General features: G+C 45.3%; 1 protein-coding gene across 1 annotated transcript; it reads right to left on the bottom strand.

The window, feature by feature from the left end:
* Positions 1 to 9,127: 9,127 nt before the first annotated feature.
* vegfaa (vascular endothelial growth factor Aa) lies at positions 9,128 to 19,982 on the bottom strand. Its single transcript, XM_083679653.1, has 7 exons — positions 19,300 to 19,982; positions 18,020 to 18,059; positions 15,481 to 15,677; positions 14,683 to 14,759; positions 14,515 to 14,547; positions 10,784 to 10,915; positions 9,128 to 9,681 (listed from the first exon to the last, which is right to left on the bottom strand). The coding sequence occupies exons 1-7, from the start codon at positions 19,363 to 19,365 to the stop codon at positions 9,660 to 9,662; spliced, it is 567 nt and encodes a 188-aa protein (XP_083535779.1). The 5' UTR covers positions 19,366 to 19,982; the 3' UTR covers positions 9,128 to 9,659.
* Between the last annotated feature and the right edge of the window lie 393 nt (positions 19,983 to 20,375).

Below are 20,375 nucleotides of genomic sequence, written 5' to 3' on the forward strand. Positions count from 1 at the left end.
GTGTGCGTGGAACACTTGCATGTATGTGTGTGTGTGTGTGTGTGTCTGTGTGTGTGTGTGTGTGTGTGTGTGTGTATGTCTGTGTGTGTGTGTGTGGGCATAGATAGGTGTGTTTAGGCATGCCCAGAGGCTGTTTAATATCAGCTGAACCAATAAATACATGACTAAGATGGGAAGTGTTATGACTAACTTACTGGTATGATCATTAGTATTATTGACAATAAGTCATTGACTCAAACATTATGTTTTATGCAGTGCTTGAATACCATGGTTGGGTACTCAGCGATTGTGTATGGTTTTGTAAGTTCCACAAAATTGTACAAAATGAGGACCAAATGAGAATTAAGTTATGGGACCTGTTTATGAGGTGCAGTGCAGTCAGGAAACTGTGTGTAAATGGCCATTTCCTCCCATGTGTGTAAGCAATGCAGTTACTTACAAGCAGGCGCAATAAGCACATTGAACAGCAGTGCCCGTTACTTTATGTGCACCAAACTATAAACCCATGCCTTCATCTTGAAATAAACCATTAAAACTCTCTGTCAGTCGGTCACGTCTCCCTGCTTCAACTGATTCTTGTTTTATTTCCCCAACTTTGTTTATGCTCTGATTTGATGTTTGTATACCCTCATCTTTTTTCCTTTTTCCATTCACTCGCTCCGTTGCCCCTGTCTCAACACTTTCTTTTTCTTTTTTTTCAGCTCTTTTCGGTGGAAATCCCCTGGGATTGTCGGAGAAGATTGTTTCCTGAAGCAGAGTCTGGAATGCTACGTCAAGTCTGGGCTCGCTCCCCCCTGTCACCTGAGTCTCCCTCAGTCAGTCTACCCCCTGGAATTTTACACCTACCTACCCCCATCTATAGCACACACCCCCATTCACACACACACACACACACACACACACACACACACACACACACACCAGTGACATGATTCCACGTGTGAGATAATAATATTCACACATGTATGCCTCAGTATATGCACATGATTAAATTGAACCTTAATTATGTCCTATTGAGCCCTGCTGACAAACATAACAATCCTAAATGTACAATAAAAATGACAAACACAATTGCTTACATGCATAGGCACGCATACATACATTTTAGTTTATCTCCAAGTTTTCACTAACACTGCTTTTTATTATACCAGAGTATAAAGAACACCGTCTCTTCAAAAAGCTTAGGCAGACAACGTGTACACAGAACTGGATCAGAAGTGGAAACAGCTTTTCTGCGAGCCAGCGTGGAGTCACTTGTTTGTGCGTGTGCTTATGTGAGCGGATACAAGACTCCCACCGCGCTACGCCCCTCTGCACACCCCTCCCTCCCCTCCCACACATGTTCACACAACAGCCCCCGTGGGAATACACAGGTAGCCATAATTACCCAACATGGCTTTTATTTTACAGCAACACAGTTTAAGGCTCCGAGCCTTGTGCTTCATATGACCATAAATACTCCAGACGTGGGAGCTAGACTGGGCTGGGGGGGGGGGGACTCACTCACAGACAGACAGCAGCCAAGGGACACTGGACAAGGAAGAAACAGGTAGCCTTAACCCCCCTATAGTGTCTTCCTCTTAGCCTTACCGCGCGTCATATATCACACTCTTCTTTACTGTGGGATGAGGTCACTTTAATGTAGTGCTCCCTGGCTTTTATTGGTCTTCCTACTGGATATTTCCCGTAGGGGCCCCAGGGCATGCTGGGAAGAGAAATGAAGTGGCTGAGAGGACCGTAATTCTCAGGCCTCCCGACACAGCAGGGGGTCCCACTAGTAAGAGAGACAGAGAGAGAGAGAGAGAGAGAGAGAGGAGGGGGGGAGGGAGAGAGAGAAAAAGAGAGAGGTAGTGAGGGAAGGAGGGTGGGAGGGAAGGATGGATGGAGAAAGAGAGAGAGAGAGACTACCAATCTTCCGCCGTAGATTGAAGACCCTTCTCTTCAGGCTACATCTCAACGGTTCCTCCTAAAGACCTCTTCACCCCCACTACCCCCCTGTACAAGTTTCTCTCCTGTTAATATATATATATATATATAAAAACAAATCCTTCTTGTAGTATTGTGACTGCCTATGGCCCCTGGTCCGAGCATTGATTACTTTATCTTATGATGACTGATGGATAGATGATTCACTTACTGAAACAAATGTATTTGATGTAAGTCGCTTTGGATAAAGGCGTCTGCTAAATGCCATAAATGTAAATGTAAATGTAGAGAAGGAGGGTGTGACAGTGAATGCACTTGGTTGTGTTCATTGTCTTACAAGCCTTTGAGCATTCTTTGACTGAGAGAGAGACACGTCATCTGTCAGCAGTGTACCCTCGGTGTACAATAGCTTATCTGCAACAATGCAGGAACATTCAGGCACATGTGATCTCATTAGTTAAACTCCACGACCCCAAAGTCTGTCAATTGAAACATACATGTGCACTGGCGTGTGCGTGTGCGTGTCTGGTGTATGCGCACGCGTGCACGTGCGTGTGTGTGTGTGTGTGTGTGTGTAGAGTAGGTTTACCCAGTGTTTGTTAGAGCTTGCTTATTATCTCTGCAGACACAGCTTCCCTGAGTTTATCACTGAGGAACACACCAGCCAGTCACACTGCTGGCCTTCAAAACACTGGCTGACCCTCCAGCCACTGACCCTCCCTCTGCCTGCCTCTGCGTTTGTTTGTCTGTCTGTTTCTGGTTATGCGTGTCTACACATCTGGGGACATTTGTATTTCAATCATTTTTATTCTTTCTTCTTCTAGTTGCATTTAGAATTGTTGCTTTGAATAGCAAATCACATGTGGTTTCTCCACAAGCAGGCTGCCAAACCTTCTCAGAATCCTTCATTATTATTTACAACTGATGAGCTTCACTTTGTCTATTCGATCAGGGGCACAAACACATCTGTTGACACCCAAACACAAAGGACTGGGTACCAAACACCAGTGTGTTGCACTTCAATACAAACACTTGAAAGACCTTAATAGCTCACCTGGATCACATTGGGGTAGAATCTGAATTGGTTCGGCTCATTGGGGTCAGTAGGGGTCACAGCTGATCAGCTGATAAGCAGTGTGGTCCTGTCCTCTACAGATACAGTAGGGCGTTGAGGGTGAGGTGTCTGGTTAACTGTCTGCTCGTGTTTAACCTTTAAAACTCTCACCCCAAACAGCTCTTGTGTAATAATCCTCTGAGACAGAGAAAAGACAGTGCAGGGTGTCATCTGACATTTGAACAAGGGCAGAAATTTATCTCCAGACAAAAAAAAGGCAGCACTGCAATCCCAGACCCAAGTCATTTCCCAACCAGTGACTTTCCACTTAAATAATTACTCAGGCAAATCAGGGGCAGGTTACACCACACAGACGGGAGGGAATGGAAAATGCTGGCTGTAACCTCTCTTTCTCCATGGGAGGTGTGTGTGTGTGTGTGTGTGTGTGTGTGTGTGTGTGTGTGTGTGTGTGTGTGTGTGTGTGTGTGTGCGTGCTTGTATGTAGACAGGCTGGTAGACATTAACTCCCTAGTGAGACAGAGTCAGCCTGATATGACTGGTAAAGGGTGGACATGTGAGAGTGCACAGCAGACATGTTTAGATTGGCCGAGCTAACACAGGACAGGCATCAGCAACCTCACACTCTCACATTCTCCAAATTCACCTCACTAATGCTTCAATATAAACACAATCTCTCTCTCCCTCTCTCTCTCTCTCTCTCTCTCTCTCTCTCTCTCTGTTTCACACACACACACACACACACACACACACACACACACACACACACACAGCGGGAGGATGTTCCCAGTAACACCTGAGCAGGGCAGAAGGTGAGGAGGGTGACGTTGTGCGGATCCGGTCATCAGGGCAGTTTCCACCGCCTGTAGCAAGAGTCCAAGATTACCTGATCCCAAGCACGTCGTCGTGGTGACAGCGTGTGAACTGAGGGCAGCACACTGAGACTCTTAAAGCTACAGTGCACCACTTGTACACTTGCCTCCTTTCTCTGCCCTTATTTTCCATGTCTCCCTTTAATCCTCACCAATACATTCATTCATAATACTGCAGTGCAGTCAATTCAAGGTGTAGACTACCCCGAGCAGAGCTCAAACCAACAACCTTTACATTAAGATGTTATAACAACATAAGATGTTATAACAAGAGGTCGGGTCAATGTCTTGAGTTTCCTGGTGTTGTGTTGAAATTGAGGAACTTGGCCAATTATGGAGATATTAAAGTATCTTTATATATTGAGCTGTTGAAGCTGCTATCATCCATTTTCAACTATTTATTCGACAGGATTTCTTCAAGTTGCATGTGTCTGCTTTGAATAGCAAATTCCATGTGGTTTCTCCACAAGCAGGCTGCCAAACCCTTTCAGAATCGCTCTGAGCACACAGGTCATGGTCTGACTCTCAGCCACACAAATCTAATGGGTACCTTTGGGAGGCACGTGCGCACACACACGGACGCACGCACGCCCTCACACGCACGCACTCACACACGCGCGCGCACACACGCACACATGCACGCACACGCACATACACACATACACACATACACACACACACACACACACACACACACACACACACTCTATCAGAGAGGGTTTAAGGTTAGCGTCAGCAGCTTATTGTTGCTAAAGCAGCAGCAGTAGCAGTGTAAAGTCCAGCACAACACTAGCCCTTTAAATTAACGCAGGGTCAAAGTTGGCCTGATTTTTCAAATTCCTCTCTAATCGGAGATCAAATCATTTGCAGCATTCTTCAGAGCATTTAGCTCCTCAAGAGCCTTGGTTTCTGAGGAAGATTATGTCTTATTTATAGAACAAATCTGGCATGTCGAAGTGTTTCAGCCTTGCTATATGACATTAATCAGAGTCAGTAAGCCTTTGTGAAGTGTTAACACTGTTTAGTTGTATGCCAGTCAAACTGTTACAGTGGCCCTGTGTTGTTATCATGAACCCTGCCTCCTAAGGGCAGCAGTTTACAACTTCCCATAATCACCTGTCCTTTAAACAACAGGAGCGAAGTTCAGGAGAGTCCACAAAATAATTCCAGCTTTGCCAAGTGCATCAAATGGCTCTCATGAAAAGACAACAATACCAAACCGAGTGTTGGTTTTAAATGAATGCATGATCCAAATTAACCGTCATAAAACACATAAAAATAAAACAATTACATTTATTTTTACATTTATGGCATTTAGCAGACGCCTTTATCCAAAGTGACTTACAATAAATACATTTGTTTAAGTAAGTGAATCATCAGTCATCATAAGATAAAGTAATCAATGCTCAGACCAGGGGCCATTGGCAAAACAATAATGGGAGTACAGTACACCAATCATCAACAGCTTCGCCAATACAGCCTTGCATATGAGAATGAAACCAGATGAGAACAATGATGTGCTGACCAAACAGCTGCTGATCAATCAATCAGTTTGGACGAGGCCGTTTTTATATAAGTCTGGGCTTCGCAGTTACAGAGAGGTGACCGAATATTCACTCACGTGTGTCAGATCTTTGAATACGTCAATTAGCCTCTCCTCCTCCCTTACATACTAACATCCTACACATTCTTCACCCTTTAGTGCATTTCATTGGAAGAGGGAAGTGTACCAAAGAAGACAATGAAGGAAGTAGTGTCAGAACATGACACTGCTTGCTTAAGCCCATTGGTGCGCTATGCGGCTATAGAAACCACTAATAATATGTCGTGGAACTCCTTTTTTCGCGGAAACTTGCTCTCCTACGCTGGAACAGCACGGCGTAGGGGAAACGAGAGTGAGGCGATTACGGAGCCACGTCAACTCCATTATCTGCTCATTATTCAAAGCCAGCGTTCATTAGTCACTCCCTAGAGGGGTGGTGGAGCGTTTCCATCTCACTGCTTCGTGACGGTGCACTCATACAGGCAGCCTGCTTGGCACTGCATGTTGCTGACCTCAAATCTCAATTATAACCTATTGTGTGTAATACAGTAGGACTGCTGATGCAATCGGACTGCCTTTTTCTTCTTTTAGCTCTACACTCCAAACGTTTTCATTTTAAATCAGTCAATTAATATGATGTTAAAGTAAATATTCTCAGCTTTTATTTGATGGTATTTGTGTACATATTGGTTTGATTTGATGGTATTTGTGTCCATATTGGTTTCACCATTAAGAAATGACAAAAAATGTTATGCATAGTCCGCCTATATTTCAGGGTACCCAAAGGTAATGGGACAGATTTATCAAATGTCCAAATTAAGCACTCATGTTTGGTATTTGTTGGACAATCCTTTGCATGCAATAACTGCCTGAAGTCTGTGACCCATTGACCCCACCAGACGCTGGGTATCTTCTCTGGTGATGTTCTGCCAGGCCTGTATTGCAGCCATCTTCAGTTGTTGTTTGTTTTGAGGTCTTTTTGCCTAAAATCAGTACATGAAATGCATCTTCAATTGGATTTAAATCTGAATATTGATTTGTCCAGTCAAAACATTTCCACTTTTTGGCTTTGAAAAACTCCCTAGTTGCTATGGCAGTTTGTTTTGGGTCACTGTTTTACTGTATGATAAGTACCATCCAATGAATTTGGTGGCAGTTGCTTGCATTCAAGCAGACAAGATACAAGTTCCTGCACACTTCAGAATACATTCTGCCGTCAGCAGTTACAATCATCAATTAAGACAAGTTAGCAAGTTCTAGTGGCAACTATACATGCCCAAACCTAACACCCCCTGCACCATGTTTCACAGATGAGGTGGTATGCTATAAATCTTGGCCAGGTCCTTTTTTCTCCAAACTTTCTTCTTGCAATCACTCTGGTCCATGATAATATTCATGTTATCTGTCCACAATACCCTTTTCCAGACCTATGCAGGCTTTTTAGGTACTTTTTAGCAAACTGTAACCTGACCATCCTGTTTGTGGATAACTACTGTAGTGGTTTGCACCTTGCAGTGAAAAACTAGTTTGTCTGGTGATGTATTCTGGCTACATTCAGTTTCATATTAAACTGAGAGAGGCATGAGGACTGAGGAAGAGGAGGTACAGTAATATGCTATGCTAGCCTTAAACAATAGGCTTCTTCCTCCTCCTTCTCGTCCTCCTCCTCCTCTTCCTCCTCCTTTGAATGGTTATTCCCTGTGAGGCTCACCTGCTAATCCTGTTCATGCAAAGGTGGAATGCATGACATTACATAACTACAAAGCCATTACCCTAGGTTCTTCTGCACTTTAAATAGAGCGGTTCTGTTCACAAATCACAGCCCTATCCCTGCCAAAAACCTCCACCGTTCAGGGTTTAGAGAGCAATCTGGCTGAATCATTTGGAAATATGGCACGTGTTCATTCTGAGGAGAAGTTTCTGTCCCATGTTCCTCTCTATTGGAAGTTTGTGTGTTGGGTTCTGAACATGGAAACACAATGAAAGCTTCTGGTCAATCTCCTGGCTGGTTGACTAAACCAAGTCAATCTGCAGTAGCTTGGTTAGATTATTGGATTAGACCTAGGTATCCATTTCTCATTCATATCACATAAACTGAATACAGAAAACATCTAAATCTCAATGTACCTGATCTTCTTATCTTTACTGTTATTCCTATGCGCTAAAACCCCAGTTAGATGGACAAGTGTTGGTCATGCACAGGACTACTAGCTACAGTACTTACATGATATTGTATGTAGGATCTGTGCTACCAGTTGTGGGAAATGATATGTATGTGGAGGATAATTGTGTGGTCATATATTTTGTTCATGTCTTTTAAATTGGCCGAGAAAGATTACGGTAATTACGATTTATTTAATAAGCGATTTGATTCAATTCATTTGGATCAAATGAATGGTGATGATTCAACACGGTTGAAAAGAGTAGGCTTCCAAACAGAAATCCATTTTTTGTTTAATAAAAAACAATATATTTTCAAAATAAATATGTTTTAATAGTAACACTAAAAACAAAAAAAGTTAATGTTAATATTGTAAAACATATCATCATTTTACAGCACCAATAAATATATTAATGTGAAAATATACTAAAAACGTGGCTGTACATGATAACGAACAAACACAAAGCATGACACTTAAATACAAATAGAATGTTTCTTTTTTCATCAGAGGGCAAAAGCATTGTCTCCTTCTAATGCCTGGGTTTATCCACCAGTCCAAGTCCTGCTCAGGTTGTCCGACCCAGACCGACCCAGGCCAAAGCAGGCCGAACCGAGCTAAAGCAGGGCCGATCACAGTCTTAGTTACAGTCTCAGTGTGGACCAAGCTGACCAACGTCATTGAGACCTCACTGCCCTCAATCCTCCTCATGACGAAGGCTATTCGTTCAGGCACTCAAGTGCAAAAACACATGTCCCGGACTCCAGTCCAAAACTGCCATTGGAGCGTAATTTCACAAACATGTTTGTGGCAAGGTTACTATGAGTCAATATTGAGACACATGCTTATGAGCCCCTCTAACCCGACAAAAACGTGACGTTTTCAGGAATGTCGAAGTGTTATCTTTCTGTTCTTTTTTTTATCGTACAAAAAAAAGCCGTTACAATTCTCCATGTTTTCCCTGGCCAAACAGATTGGTGACAAAGTTGACAGGTGAAGAAGAAAGTCAATTGAACCATAACACTGCATATAAATATATCAATTAAATACACAGAATACTGAAAATATTCTAGCATTATAAATTAGATGTAGTGTACTAGACAAAGGGATATTAGGTAAGTATATACAGATCGTTATTTTTGCCGTAATAATGAACTATTCTTTCACGTGTGTGTGTGTGTGTGTGTGTGTGTGTGTGTGCAATTATTATCTCTTTGGAAAACATACAAATACATTAAACAAGCAAATGGAGGTTATTGACAGTTTAAACAGTGGCACTGCTCCTTTCGGACGATGTAATCAAGTTTATGATTCGCTCGTTCTCCATATATACCTACGTTTAATATCCCTTTAGAAGTATTCATCACACCAAATCCTATTGGGTGTTAGTCAGTACAGTGGTGACATCACATCTCAGAGGGAAATAGTTCCGCTAGTTTCTGACAGCTCTCTTAGAACCTTGGACCTGCCATTCTGTCAGCTCAGCAATGAGATCTCCTGTCCTCCTCCCCCTCCTCGTCCTCCCCCTCGTCCCTCCCTCCCTTCCTCCCTCCGTTCCTCTCTTCTTTCAGAGTTCTGAGTAGAAGCAGGTTCCCATTGCATTTCTCAGTGAAGTTGTGGTCACGATTTTTGCTTCAAATTTCTACACAGATATAGTATTTCAGATATTCATATCCACAGCAGACCAACATCCAGTGAAGTGTTACATTAAAATAAAACTGATTTTTTTGACAGAAACTCTCAGTTCTATCCACGTGCAGGCCCAAAAACACACTGGCACTGAAACATACCCCATTCACACGCCGGAGGCGCACTCGTTCACTTTATAATGTCTCTTTTATAATAGCAGCAATACACATTGTCATCGTCCTTTTTAAAATATGTATGTATATATATTAATATCTTAGAAATGTACAATGGCATGATATCTCTCTTTCGTTCGCAGTTGTTTTTCTCTCGTCTTGCTCTCTCTCTCTTGCGTTGTCATTGTCAGTCCATGCAGGGAATGCGTCCTCAGGTTTCAAAGTGCTGTGCCAAGAAAATAGTCCTTCATTTCAGTGTCCTCCCCTTCCCCCCATCTCCTCGTCTCATCTCCTTGGTTTATCACATCTGTGGATGGCAAGACAGACAGCCGGTTAGAGCAGTAACAAATCATCTTCCAAGGGTGTGTGGTAGCCATAAGCCAATCACATCACTCTTAAGAGAACACCTCCTCTTCCTCCCCTGACCCCGCAAACCAATTGGTATCATGGCGCTGGTCACCCCGCTCAAGTGTATGTGTGTGTGTGTGTGTGTGTGTGTGTGTGTGTGTGTGTGTGTGTCTAAATCCAGCACTGTGTGGGGGGCCGCTAGGGGTCAGAGGTCAGGGATGTAGAAGGGTCAGGGGAGGTCACCATGGGAGTCCCATCCCAGGCACCAGTTAGCTCTCTATTGGGCCACTGACTGAATACAGCCATATTTTGAGCCAATAGAGATTTGTTCCGCCAGATTAGTAACTGACTCTATGAGAAGCAAGCAGCATGGACACCATTTATTTGTACATTCACTCGATTAAGAGCCTTCTCCAGAATAAGGAACCATAGGGAATGTCTTCCCCTGTGAGTGTTAGTGACGTGCATGAGTTCTGCCTTCAGTCCTTAACTAGTGTAGTGCTGACATATAAACATGTCTGTCTATTTGTGGTCCAGACTGGTAGAAGGAAAAATCAACAATGGATGCTAACATTCCCCTCCCACATAAGTGGTTAAATATACCCATATGATGATGGGAAAGAGATAGGGAGACAGTTTTGTGTAGTTTCTGGCCTTAAGACCATAAGCCACCATAAAGGGGGAATAAATATGTCATGTTATAAATTTGTAGACTACGCTACCGCTAAAATGTTCCTGAATTATAAAGGGGGTCAACAATTCTAACATCAAGCATGAGATTCAGCAGAGCAGAAGACTGTTCCACATGACAACAGACAAACACACACACACACACACACACACACACACACACACACACACACACACACACAAGCCCACATATTCCCATAAACAAACACACCGACAAACACCCACATATATGTATAAGCAAGTGAGAACCATGCATTTCTCAGCAAGAAAAATCCATTCAAGCCAATAAACAGAAGTGCAGAAACGGATGGACAGAGGTATGGAGAAGAGCACAAGGCACGTTGTTTATCGTAAATACTTCGTAAACAAACCTGCAAGTTCTTTCGTTTAACTCAAGTTGTCTGGACTTGCAGTCTAACTGTGTGAATTTGCAGGAACATTTACAGGTGAGAGGGTCCTGCACAAACAAGCGCTTTCTTCTCTCTGAGCAAGGCTCACAGTGGCTGCAAGGGAAGCAAAAAGGAGAGAGGAGAGAGAGAGAGAGAGAGAGAGAGGTCTAAGCTATAGAGCGTTTCTGGCAGAAAGGGAGGTAGATACAGACACTCATGCACCTTCCACCTTCCCCCAACACCCCAACCCCTTCTATTCCCACAACCCCCACCCAAAACACACAAGACAAAAAGTGTCCCTTCTTCACACAATGCCAATGCGCTCCTCCTCTCACTCCAACTTTCATCATCAATCTGTACACCAAGAGGGCCTGGGTCAACGCACCCGATGCACAACGTTGGAGCAACGTTAGTTCAACAGTTTCTGTGGCCGTTGGGTTTTAGGTTAGGAGTGTTACCTGGTTAGGTTGAAGTGTTGTGGAGCGTTGTGGTTGGGTTAGGAAGAGAGCACAGACAAGGTGTGATGGGGTAAGCATGGGACTGCATCTACACACATGGACCTGACCATGCAAACATATACTCTTTCATTCATCCCCTCTTTCTCTCTTTCTCTCTCTCTCTCTCTCTCTCTCTTTCTCTCTTAAACGGCATGGCAGGTGCATGTGTGATCTAAGAGGAGCAACGTAGAAAATGAACATCTGCACTTAGGCACACATGATCCTGTATACACACACACACACACACACACACACACACACACACACACACACACACACACACACACACACACTACAGGTTTATGTGTGATAAGGCAAAGTCCATCTGCAGCAACACATAGAACACATAAAGCTCTCCCCTTCCCCTCCCCTCCCCTGCAATAACACACTCATATAAGACAGCCGCCATCTTTAAACCCTTCCCAAACTCTGACTCTCTTCCCCACTACCCTGTTGCCCTGGAGACAAGCTCCCATGAGTGTCTATGATGGGACATTAGGATGACACCTTTCATGGAGTTTGGCTCAGTGCCATGTAGGGATGATAAAATACAGATGGTAAATCTACTGAAACCTCATGAATGAAGTCAAAGTAGTACACGCTATATCTGGTGCTTCAAGATGCAGTATCTTTTACCAAGCTGAAGTGGAAAGATGGGAGTGTGGGAGGGGTCATGCACCGGAGACAAAACAGGGACATGGGAGGAGTGCTACAATGCACCCAGACCAGACGAGAGAGCTAGACAAGCTCTACTTTGTCTCAGACGACTCTTGTTTATTCAACACAACAGTACTGAATAAGGCCAGATTTCAGCAAGCCATCACAGCCATTGACAGACCTGCCTGTATAAAAACAGGAACAGAACAACCCCAAGCAGGCGTTATCTGTGCACCGCTCAAGGTTACAGTCGTCCAGCCACCCAACATGAACCCACTGTTTGTCTGACAGTCACCGACAAGACACTTCCTGCTATCATAAAGACTAGGGGTATCGGCAGATCTATCGTCTGAAGCAGAAAAGCAACATTGAAGACTCAACTCAACTCATGGCACCCAACGGACCATGGATTAGTGCAGGTTTAGTGGAGAGCCGAAGATAGCAGCCATGCTTTATACAGTACAGACACCATTACCTCACAGTCTCTCACCTCAACGTCACAATACCGCCCTCGCCACCGACTTAACTTGTTGTGCGTACGTCAGAGAAGAAAAAGACAAAAGTAAAAAAAAAAAAAAAGGAGCCTCATGGCAGCAAAAGAGGTTTTTCGGGGGGGGGGGGGGGGGGGGTTACGAGAAACAAACAAGTTCCTCCAAAATCAAGACAGCCATCAAGAAAGACAGCGTGCCGACGCGTAGATACCCCCCAGAGGCGCTGACGCTGGCATAGGCCTCAGCCACGGCCCTCCTGCCAGTCTGTCTCTCTTTCTCTTTCTTTCTCTTTCTCTTTTTTTGGCCATTGCCCCTGGAAGACAGAGAAGAGGGCAGAAGAGAGAGAGAGAGAGAGAGGACACCTGAGAGGAGGCAGGGAGACGGACGCTCATGCAGAGAGTTGAATCAATAAACGTTGAGCGAAAGAGGAGGTAATCAATCTACAAGGCATCTGCTTTCTAATCTACTCTGCTCATTAGCAGGGGTGTATTGATCGCTGTGCTCAGATGCGGTGTTTAGACACGCGGGGGTGTGTGTGTGTGTGTGTGTGTGTGTGTGTGTGTGTGTGTATGTGTGTGTGTGTGTGTGTCTCTCTGTGTGCGTGTGTGACTTAGAGTCCTCTCTCCCTGTCCTCCATCCTAGGAAGCTACGAGCTGAGCTGCCTACGTGCGTTGTGACAGGCAGACGTGTGTGTGTGTGTGTGTGTGTGTGTGTGTGTGTGTGTGTGTGTGTGTGTGTGTGTGTCACCTCAGCCCCATGATAAAGGGATTTGACTCAGCCCTCTCTCAGCTAACATGATCCCATCTCTCCTCCACCGATTCCTGCGGCTTTAACCCCGCGAGGTGCAGCCTGGGTCACACGCACTCCTCTTATCCAATTAAATAAAGGCACCTGCCGCTGAGGTGGCTAGCGACACACACACCCACACACCCACACACACCCACACACACCCCCACACACACACACACACACACCCCTGTGTCAACGAACAGTCAAGTCTTTTTCGTCTCCGCCTCCAAGCTCATCCACTATTTACAACGTTAAAAATAAAATCGGGGTTAATGGCATGACACCTGTTGCTATGATTAGACTGAGGAAGTAGCCGAGGAGGGCCGAGGGTCAGGCAACTGAGCAACTGGAGTGGAGAGCAGGCGAGGCGGGGAGGCACGGCCGTGGCCGCGGGTGGTCCGGAGCACCAGCTCCACCTCCCACTGTTACAGCTGCACCGTAAAGCACTAAACCAACCGCCATAAAAACAGGAGAGAACACAAAAGCCTCGCTGCAGAAAGAAAAGACGTGAGTGAAACAGACACTGTAAAAACAGACTCTCTTATCAGCCCGCAGAGAGAGGGTACAGATAGAGGAGAGAGGCTGTTCTTTTCCATAAGGTGTGTGCTGCTGTTGCTGGGTCCTGTAACTCCCACGAGGGAGGCATGAAGGGAACATGAAGAACTTGGCCTCTGCCTCCCTCCCTCCCTCCTTCCCTGCCTCACTCTCTCACTCTCTCTCTCTGTATCTCTACCTGCTTTTACCACCCCCCCTCACACACACACACACACACACACACACACACACACACACACACACACACACACACATGTTCAGTAGTACCGCTGTATGCGGTGGTGTGCTCCATATTTCCCATTTTTCACAATGCGAGGGAGAAGGGTGAAAAGATACTGCACCTTCACTTGTCAACTGTTTCTGTTACTTGTTAGCATTTAGCGTTAGCATCGCACAAGAGGGCCCGCTAGTACCACAATGTCCAGCTGACTGCTTCTCATTTAAACCACAACACTGACCAATCAACATGAGGAATACATTGGTTTGTGAGGATTGGGTCCCGGCCGTCTGTGTTCAGTAAAGCATCAGTTGGGAGTGTGGGAGTATCATTTGCCGATAAACCGTTCAATCCAACGATTCAGATGTTGTGCTTGGTTGTTCGTCATGGCCTGTCACATGTGCCAGTTTCCATAGGAGAGTGGGTGGAGCTTCACTGAACACAGAGACCTCCCTCCACTCATAACCGCAAAATATCAAACAATATCAACACAAAACATGGACTTACTTTTCTTTCTTTGCTTTCACCTCTGGCTTTTGTCTGAAATGAAGAGATGAAGAGAGAAACAAAACCTTGAGATTCATATTCTACTCAGTCATCAGTCAAGAAAGGCTATGATGCCAAATATGGACCAGATAATAATAATAATATATTAGATATCTGAGCGATTCTTACCTGCATTCACATGTTCGATGTTCTGTGAAACTTAATTGAAAATTATGTTGCGATACTCTCTGTCTCACTCGTATTACCTGTTGAGGAACACAGGCAAGAGAACAAGACACATTGCTCAGATTAAACATGCTTCTCCAGGCTCCCTCCATTTATCTGCCCCTCCCACAGCCCACCCCAATTCCTTTCCCTAACTTAAATACCGCTAAAAATCTCTGTTCACTGTGCAGTGACCACGGCCTGACAACTCACTGACCACTGACTAACAGTAACGTTCAGTGATTACTGACCGACGCCGTAGCGAGCTATGTGCTGTATCACATTCCTATAGAGTGTATTCCTAGGCCATGCCAGCAGTGGGTCTCTCTCGACAGAGGCCAAGGGAGACTTTGACCACATAAACAGGGGCGTAAACAGGCTGTGCATGGGTAAACAAAATAGCTGACATGCCAGGCAGTCACTGCTGCCTCACTCTTTCCGTGCGACGGGGAAAGAGGACAGAGAACCAGAGAGCGAAAGGGAGAGTGAGAGAGAGAGAGAGAGAGAGAGAGAGAGAGAGAGAGAGAGAGAGAGAGAGAGAGAGAGAAGACCGTGGAAGACAGAGAGACGTGGAAGGAAAGTTTAGAGAGAGACGACAGGAAGATGACAGAGAGAGGGAGAGCTAATGAGATCTGCAGTTCCATGTCTATCCCTTCACTCTCTCCTCTCTCTCAACCATAAGCAAGTCCCAGATCCCCCCCCCCTCCCCTCCCCCCCCCCCCGGGTCCCTAGTGAGAGTCGTCTCTCCGCCGCTCAGCTCACCTCCAAGGTAACGTTGCGTGTTTCCGTAGGGACACACTCGAGCGCCTCGTCATTGCAGCAGCCTCCACAGCGCATGAGGACCACGCAGGAGGGGATGTAGGTGTGCTCGATCTCGTCCGGATACTCCTGGAAGATGTCCACCAGCGTCTCCCGCGACCGACACATGCTCTTGTTGTAGACCTCCATGAACGGGACCACTGGAGGAGGAGGAAGAGGGGAGGAGGGGTTAGTCTGGTTCCTCATCATCATCATCATCATCAATTGTCATCATAGCTATCTTTCAGTGCCAGTGTGACACAGTAACTCCAGAGGACAGTTGCGTTCGAAGACCGGACTGTACAACGCATTCATCTTCCTTGCTTCGTGAAACATTTTTTTTCTCTTTTTTTTTTCTTTCTCTCTTCGTTTGTCATCATTTTGGAAATCACCCTCATTCTGATTCTGTCCCTTTTTTTTTTCTTCTCTTTATCCTAATTCTTCATTTCTTGTCTCCTTCCTCTAACTCCCGCCCCCCCCCCCCCCCCCCCCCCCTCCCCACACGTCATCCTCTCTTTTCCCCCCTAGTTCCGCTGTGCTGTGGAATAGAGCACTTGTGCTCCTTTGTCCCAGTGGAAAGGTACAGGCGTTCATTTCCTGAGTGGTGCCCATTACTGAAGCCAGCTTAGCGGATAAACAATGCCACAGATCTGTGGCTTCAAATACAACAATGACGTCTATTGTGCTGACGAGGGTCTTCATTTTGCCCGGCAAAACAAAGCAAAATCATGTCCAACCTGCTCAAGGTTCTAAAGCCCACCACCACACACAGGCATGCCCACACACAGGCACAACACATCTACAATCTTAGAATGTGGGTGTTACAAATTCACTCCTATATGTTGTACACACACCCCCCCACACCCACACGCGGACACACACACACACACACACACGCAAACACACACAAACACACTCACAACTCACAATCTGTCAAAGCTCCTGACTATCCCTCCCAGTCCCTAGCTCTCTACATCCCAGAATAATCCCTCTACCATCCAGTGGATTGGTTTCCCAGCGACCCATGACCCCCTCCTGACCCCCGAGTCAACAGGGCAACCTCTGACCTCAGGCAGTGCGGCGCCAGGGTTCACCTCCGTCATGTGACCCTGACGAGCCCACCCTTGAGCAGCAGGCCTGGTCCTGGCCAAGCGCTATAACAACATCCTACTAAACTAAACTAAACCTCTGCCAGAGCTGCCTCTGTTCTCCAGTCCAAAACCCCAGCCATAGCTGGCTCTTCTATGCTCTCTGCTCTCCAACCATTGGCTTGGCCCTGGTCTGGTCATGGCTTAATGTTTCATCAACATCCTTATCGAAACTAAACCATTACCAGACCTGGCTCTGTTCTCCATTCTCAACCCCCTGCCATAGCTGCCCATTCTCTCTCCAGCCTCTGCTAGCCCCTGGATGACCTGGCCTGGTCAGCAGATGCAGTGGTGGGTGGTGGGTCCTCCCCCTCCCTCCCCAGACCCCAGGCTAGCACCTGCTCTCACAGGAGACGACCCGGCCAGAGACATCAAGGCTAGGGGACGCCCAGGCCCAGCCCGGGCCTAGCCTGAGGGCCTGTGTATGGGGGAGAAACTGAGTCTGTCTGTCTGTCTGTCTGTCTGTCTGTCTGTCTGTCTGTCTGTCTGTCTGTCTGTCTGTCTGTCTGTGTGTCACTACCAGGGAGAGCAACCCAAGGTCACTACAGCCCCACACGTCTCCCTGTCTCACCGGAGCCCCAGTGTTTCTCTGCACACACAGCTGCTGCTGCTGCTGCTGCACACTGTCTGGGTCGAAGGAAAACTCATCTCTTTCTTTCTTTTGGTGTGATTGTGTGTGTGTGTGTGTGTGTGTGTGTGTGTGTGTGTGTGTGTGTGTGTGTGTGTGTGTGTGTGTGTGTGCGTGCGTGCGTGCGTGCGTGCGTGTGTGTGAGTGCGTGTGTGTAGCTGCCCTTGTCCTCCTGACAATAACAAAACATCCACAATCCATCTGGTTTTCTCTGCAGGAGGACCAGCCCAGGATGCACCTTGTCCACTACACTGACCAATAACATGCCTAACCTTGGACACTGCTAACAAGTGAACCAAAACCACACTTAGTCACTGTCCATAAACAAACATGACCATGAGCGTATGGCCTTGGGCCGAGGCTGGCTGTTGTGTCCAATGTGGAGTGTTTCGGATCTGAAAGTATCAAGTTCCAAAGTCCCAACTCAGGCCTTTTCATCAAGAGTTTATCTAGACCTCTTTAAAACAACACAGATTACTATAACTCTCAACTCACAGAAATGGAGGGCGAGCAGTGAGACAACTGCATAAGGAGGACTAACTGAAAACTATGAATGATACAGACTATTTTGAAGCAAAGACCTAAACATATTCTGCGTATGTCCACTAGGTGGCTGTACATCCACCTCATTCCCAATCGGGAAATGCACTCGGGAGAAACAATATTAGTTCTTCAATATTGTATTTAGAATACAATTTCAGAATACATTTTCACATGCGGTACTTACCATTTTTACTCTTCTCCCCTTCCTTGGGTATGTGGGCAGTCTGCAAAAGACATTACAGATCAAACAATCAGAGAAAGCACTTAAACATTCCACATCCACAATATAATGACTGTATCTTATGTTATGTTAATTACTTCTAAGCATCACGTTTTTATTATTTTTTTCAGGTCAGGCCGTTTTATTTGAGTTTGTAACGATCTTAATGGGACTAAAGAGGACTGATTCATTAATAATAAGACTAGGCCTATATATTGTCCGGTCAGAAATTAATTAATCGGTGGAAGTATATGATGTGGCAAAACTACAATACAAGACAAGTACAATATTTGGCTTCTTGTGGCATCTACTCCATATTGAATATTTTCCCGCCTATAGGCAAGTGCATCTATTGCAGCGCTGCAATCACGTTACCGACTGGTGCAACAGCTCCACAATATTGCGTGAGAAACCGGCCGGTTAGATTTCACAGTTGAGGTTAGTGGTAGCATCCGCTTCAGGGCAAAGGGTAGGCCTAGTATGAACGTTTCAGGTTTTATGTTTATCAACATAAAAAGAGAGAGAGGATACATATTTCTTAGCAGTAAGGCTACATGCCAATTATATTAAATTTAAGTCGTTGTAATCTAATAATTGTAACCAATAGCCTAAGTAGGCCTAATTAGCGTGCCTAGTGAAAGTGAAATGCATTTGCACCCCTCCCCTCTGTTCGGCCCTTCGGCTGGATAGAAGACAGGGGCCCAACAGGTTTCCTCTAAACGAGCGCACCGCGAGTCCGACAGAAGTGGTGGTGAAGTTTGGACTTTGACATAAAACGAGAGACAATAAGCTACAAGGGGAATGTTGGAATCGAGAATGGCCTGTGATTTACAGGATCTAATCGAAATTGTCACTCAATATTCAGATGTTGACAAAATAATGCTATCAGATGCTATAAGTGTATGATTATTTGGTGTATTATAATCATATTAATTATTATTAATAATATTATTAATTGTATTAGTATTATTATCTCATTGCAGCTTTAATTGCCTCAGACACTAGTCATCACATAACTTTTTCCCAATAAACTTCGGTCACGCGTCGTTATGAACAATTCACCAGTGGGATAAGTGAAGGAGAAATAAAGAATATATTATGGTGGCTACTACCAACAGCCTACTGTTGCTTGGCACTATTGGCGACAAGCGGGTTCAGCTCATTAATGAAACATGAACAGCATTATACTCCTGATTCATCTACCCCCCCCCCCCTCCCCCCCGGCATTTAGATGAAATACTCACCTTTGCAGCAGTGATATGAAGAAGCGCTACAAAAAGTAATCGTACCAGACTGACAACAAAGTCCATGGTTGTAATTCCAAAGGAGAGTACCGTTGTATTAAAATCTCAGCTGTCGTTTGGCTCACAACACACAAGGATGGAAAAAACACACACAAAAAAGAACAATAATTTTTCGATAGCCTGGGTTATAGCAAAACCAAATCCATATCGTCCACTCAGGAAGGCTGTGCCACCTGAGCGGAATCCGTCAGAATGAATTTCTTATAATCGCCTCCAAGGATTCTCAGCGGGGACTCCCAGAGAAACGTTACATCCAAAATGCGTCGGTTATCCTAAATCTTCCAAGATGTCAGTATTCTAGATCCACGTTAGAATGGAAAACCCTGAATAAACAGAGCTTCCCTCTCATCGGAGACTGTATTTGATGAAAACTTTCTCAAACTTCTTAATTCAACTTTGCGCAGTGGTGTTACCGTGCGAACCCAGTGGCAAGGTACGAGCTCATTAATCACAAAAGCGACAGGGGCACAACGTTTGTCGGGGCAAAGTGATCCGTTAGCAATCCTCTTTGAAACGCACTGAAATTCTCCCTTATCTCGTTTTGACTTGTTTTCTTTGAGCCTACTGTGCCTCTGTTTGTCTACAAGGTTCGGGACATCCAGGCGCAGAATAAGGAGATCTTGTCAGCCACCTCCGTTCCTCACTCGTGTAGCGCGTTCCTGTTCTATGATCATAGCTATTGAGAATGGGACGGTATTACTGTAGGACCAGGACTACGTTGATTGGATAAATAGCAAATGTGGGCGGGACTAGAGGGGTGGGGGGTGGTGGGGGGGAGTGGGGAGAAGGGGCGCTCCACTGAGCGAAGCTATCATATTGTGCAGAACAGTCAGAATTTTTACACAAAACATAAAACATGACTTTAGAAAATTAAAGTAGTCAGGCGATAGGAGGTTAGCATATACTAATGCATCAAGACGCTGGGAATGATATTATGATAATCATTTTGCTCTATTTTGCGCGTAAAAAACGTGGCGCGCATGGAGAGATGTCAGCGCAGCCTTCTATTGATTAGC

This window comes from Argentina silus (genome assembly GCF_951799395.1).
Source record: "Argentina silus genome assembly, chromosome: 10".
NCBI classification, from domain to species: domain Eukaryota; kingdom Metazoa; phylum Chordata; class Actinopteri; order Argentiniformes; family Argentinidae; genus Argentina; species Argentina silus.

Bases quoted from the DNA above. Each gene is read 5' to 3' on its own strand.
- vegfaa (XM_083679653.1), bottom strand. From the start codon at position 19,365: ATGGACTTTGTTGTCAGTCTGGTACGATTACTTTTTGTAGCGCTTCTT. The intron at 18,060-19,299 runs GTGAGTATTTCA...TGTCTTTTGCAG, and splicing joins TTCATATCACTGCTGCAAAG to ACTGCCCACATACCCAAGGA. The intron at 14,548-14,682 runs GTAAGAATCGCT...TCTTCATTTCAG, and splicing joins CATCGAACATGTGAATGCAG to ACAAAAGCCAGAGGTGAAAG.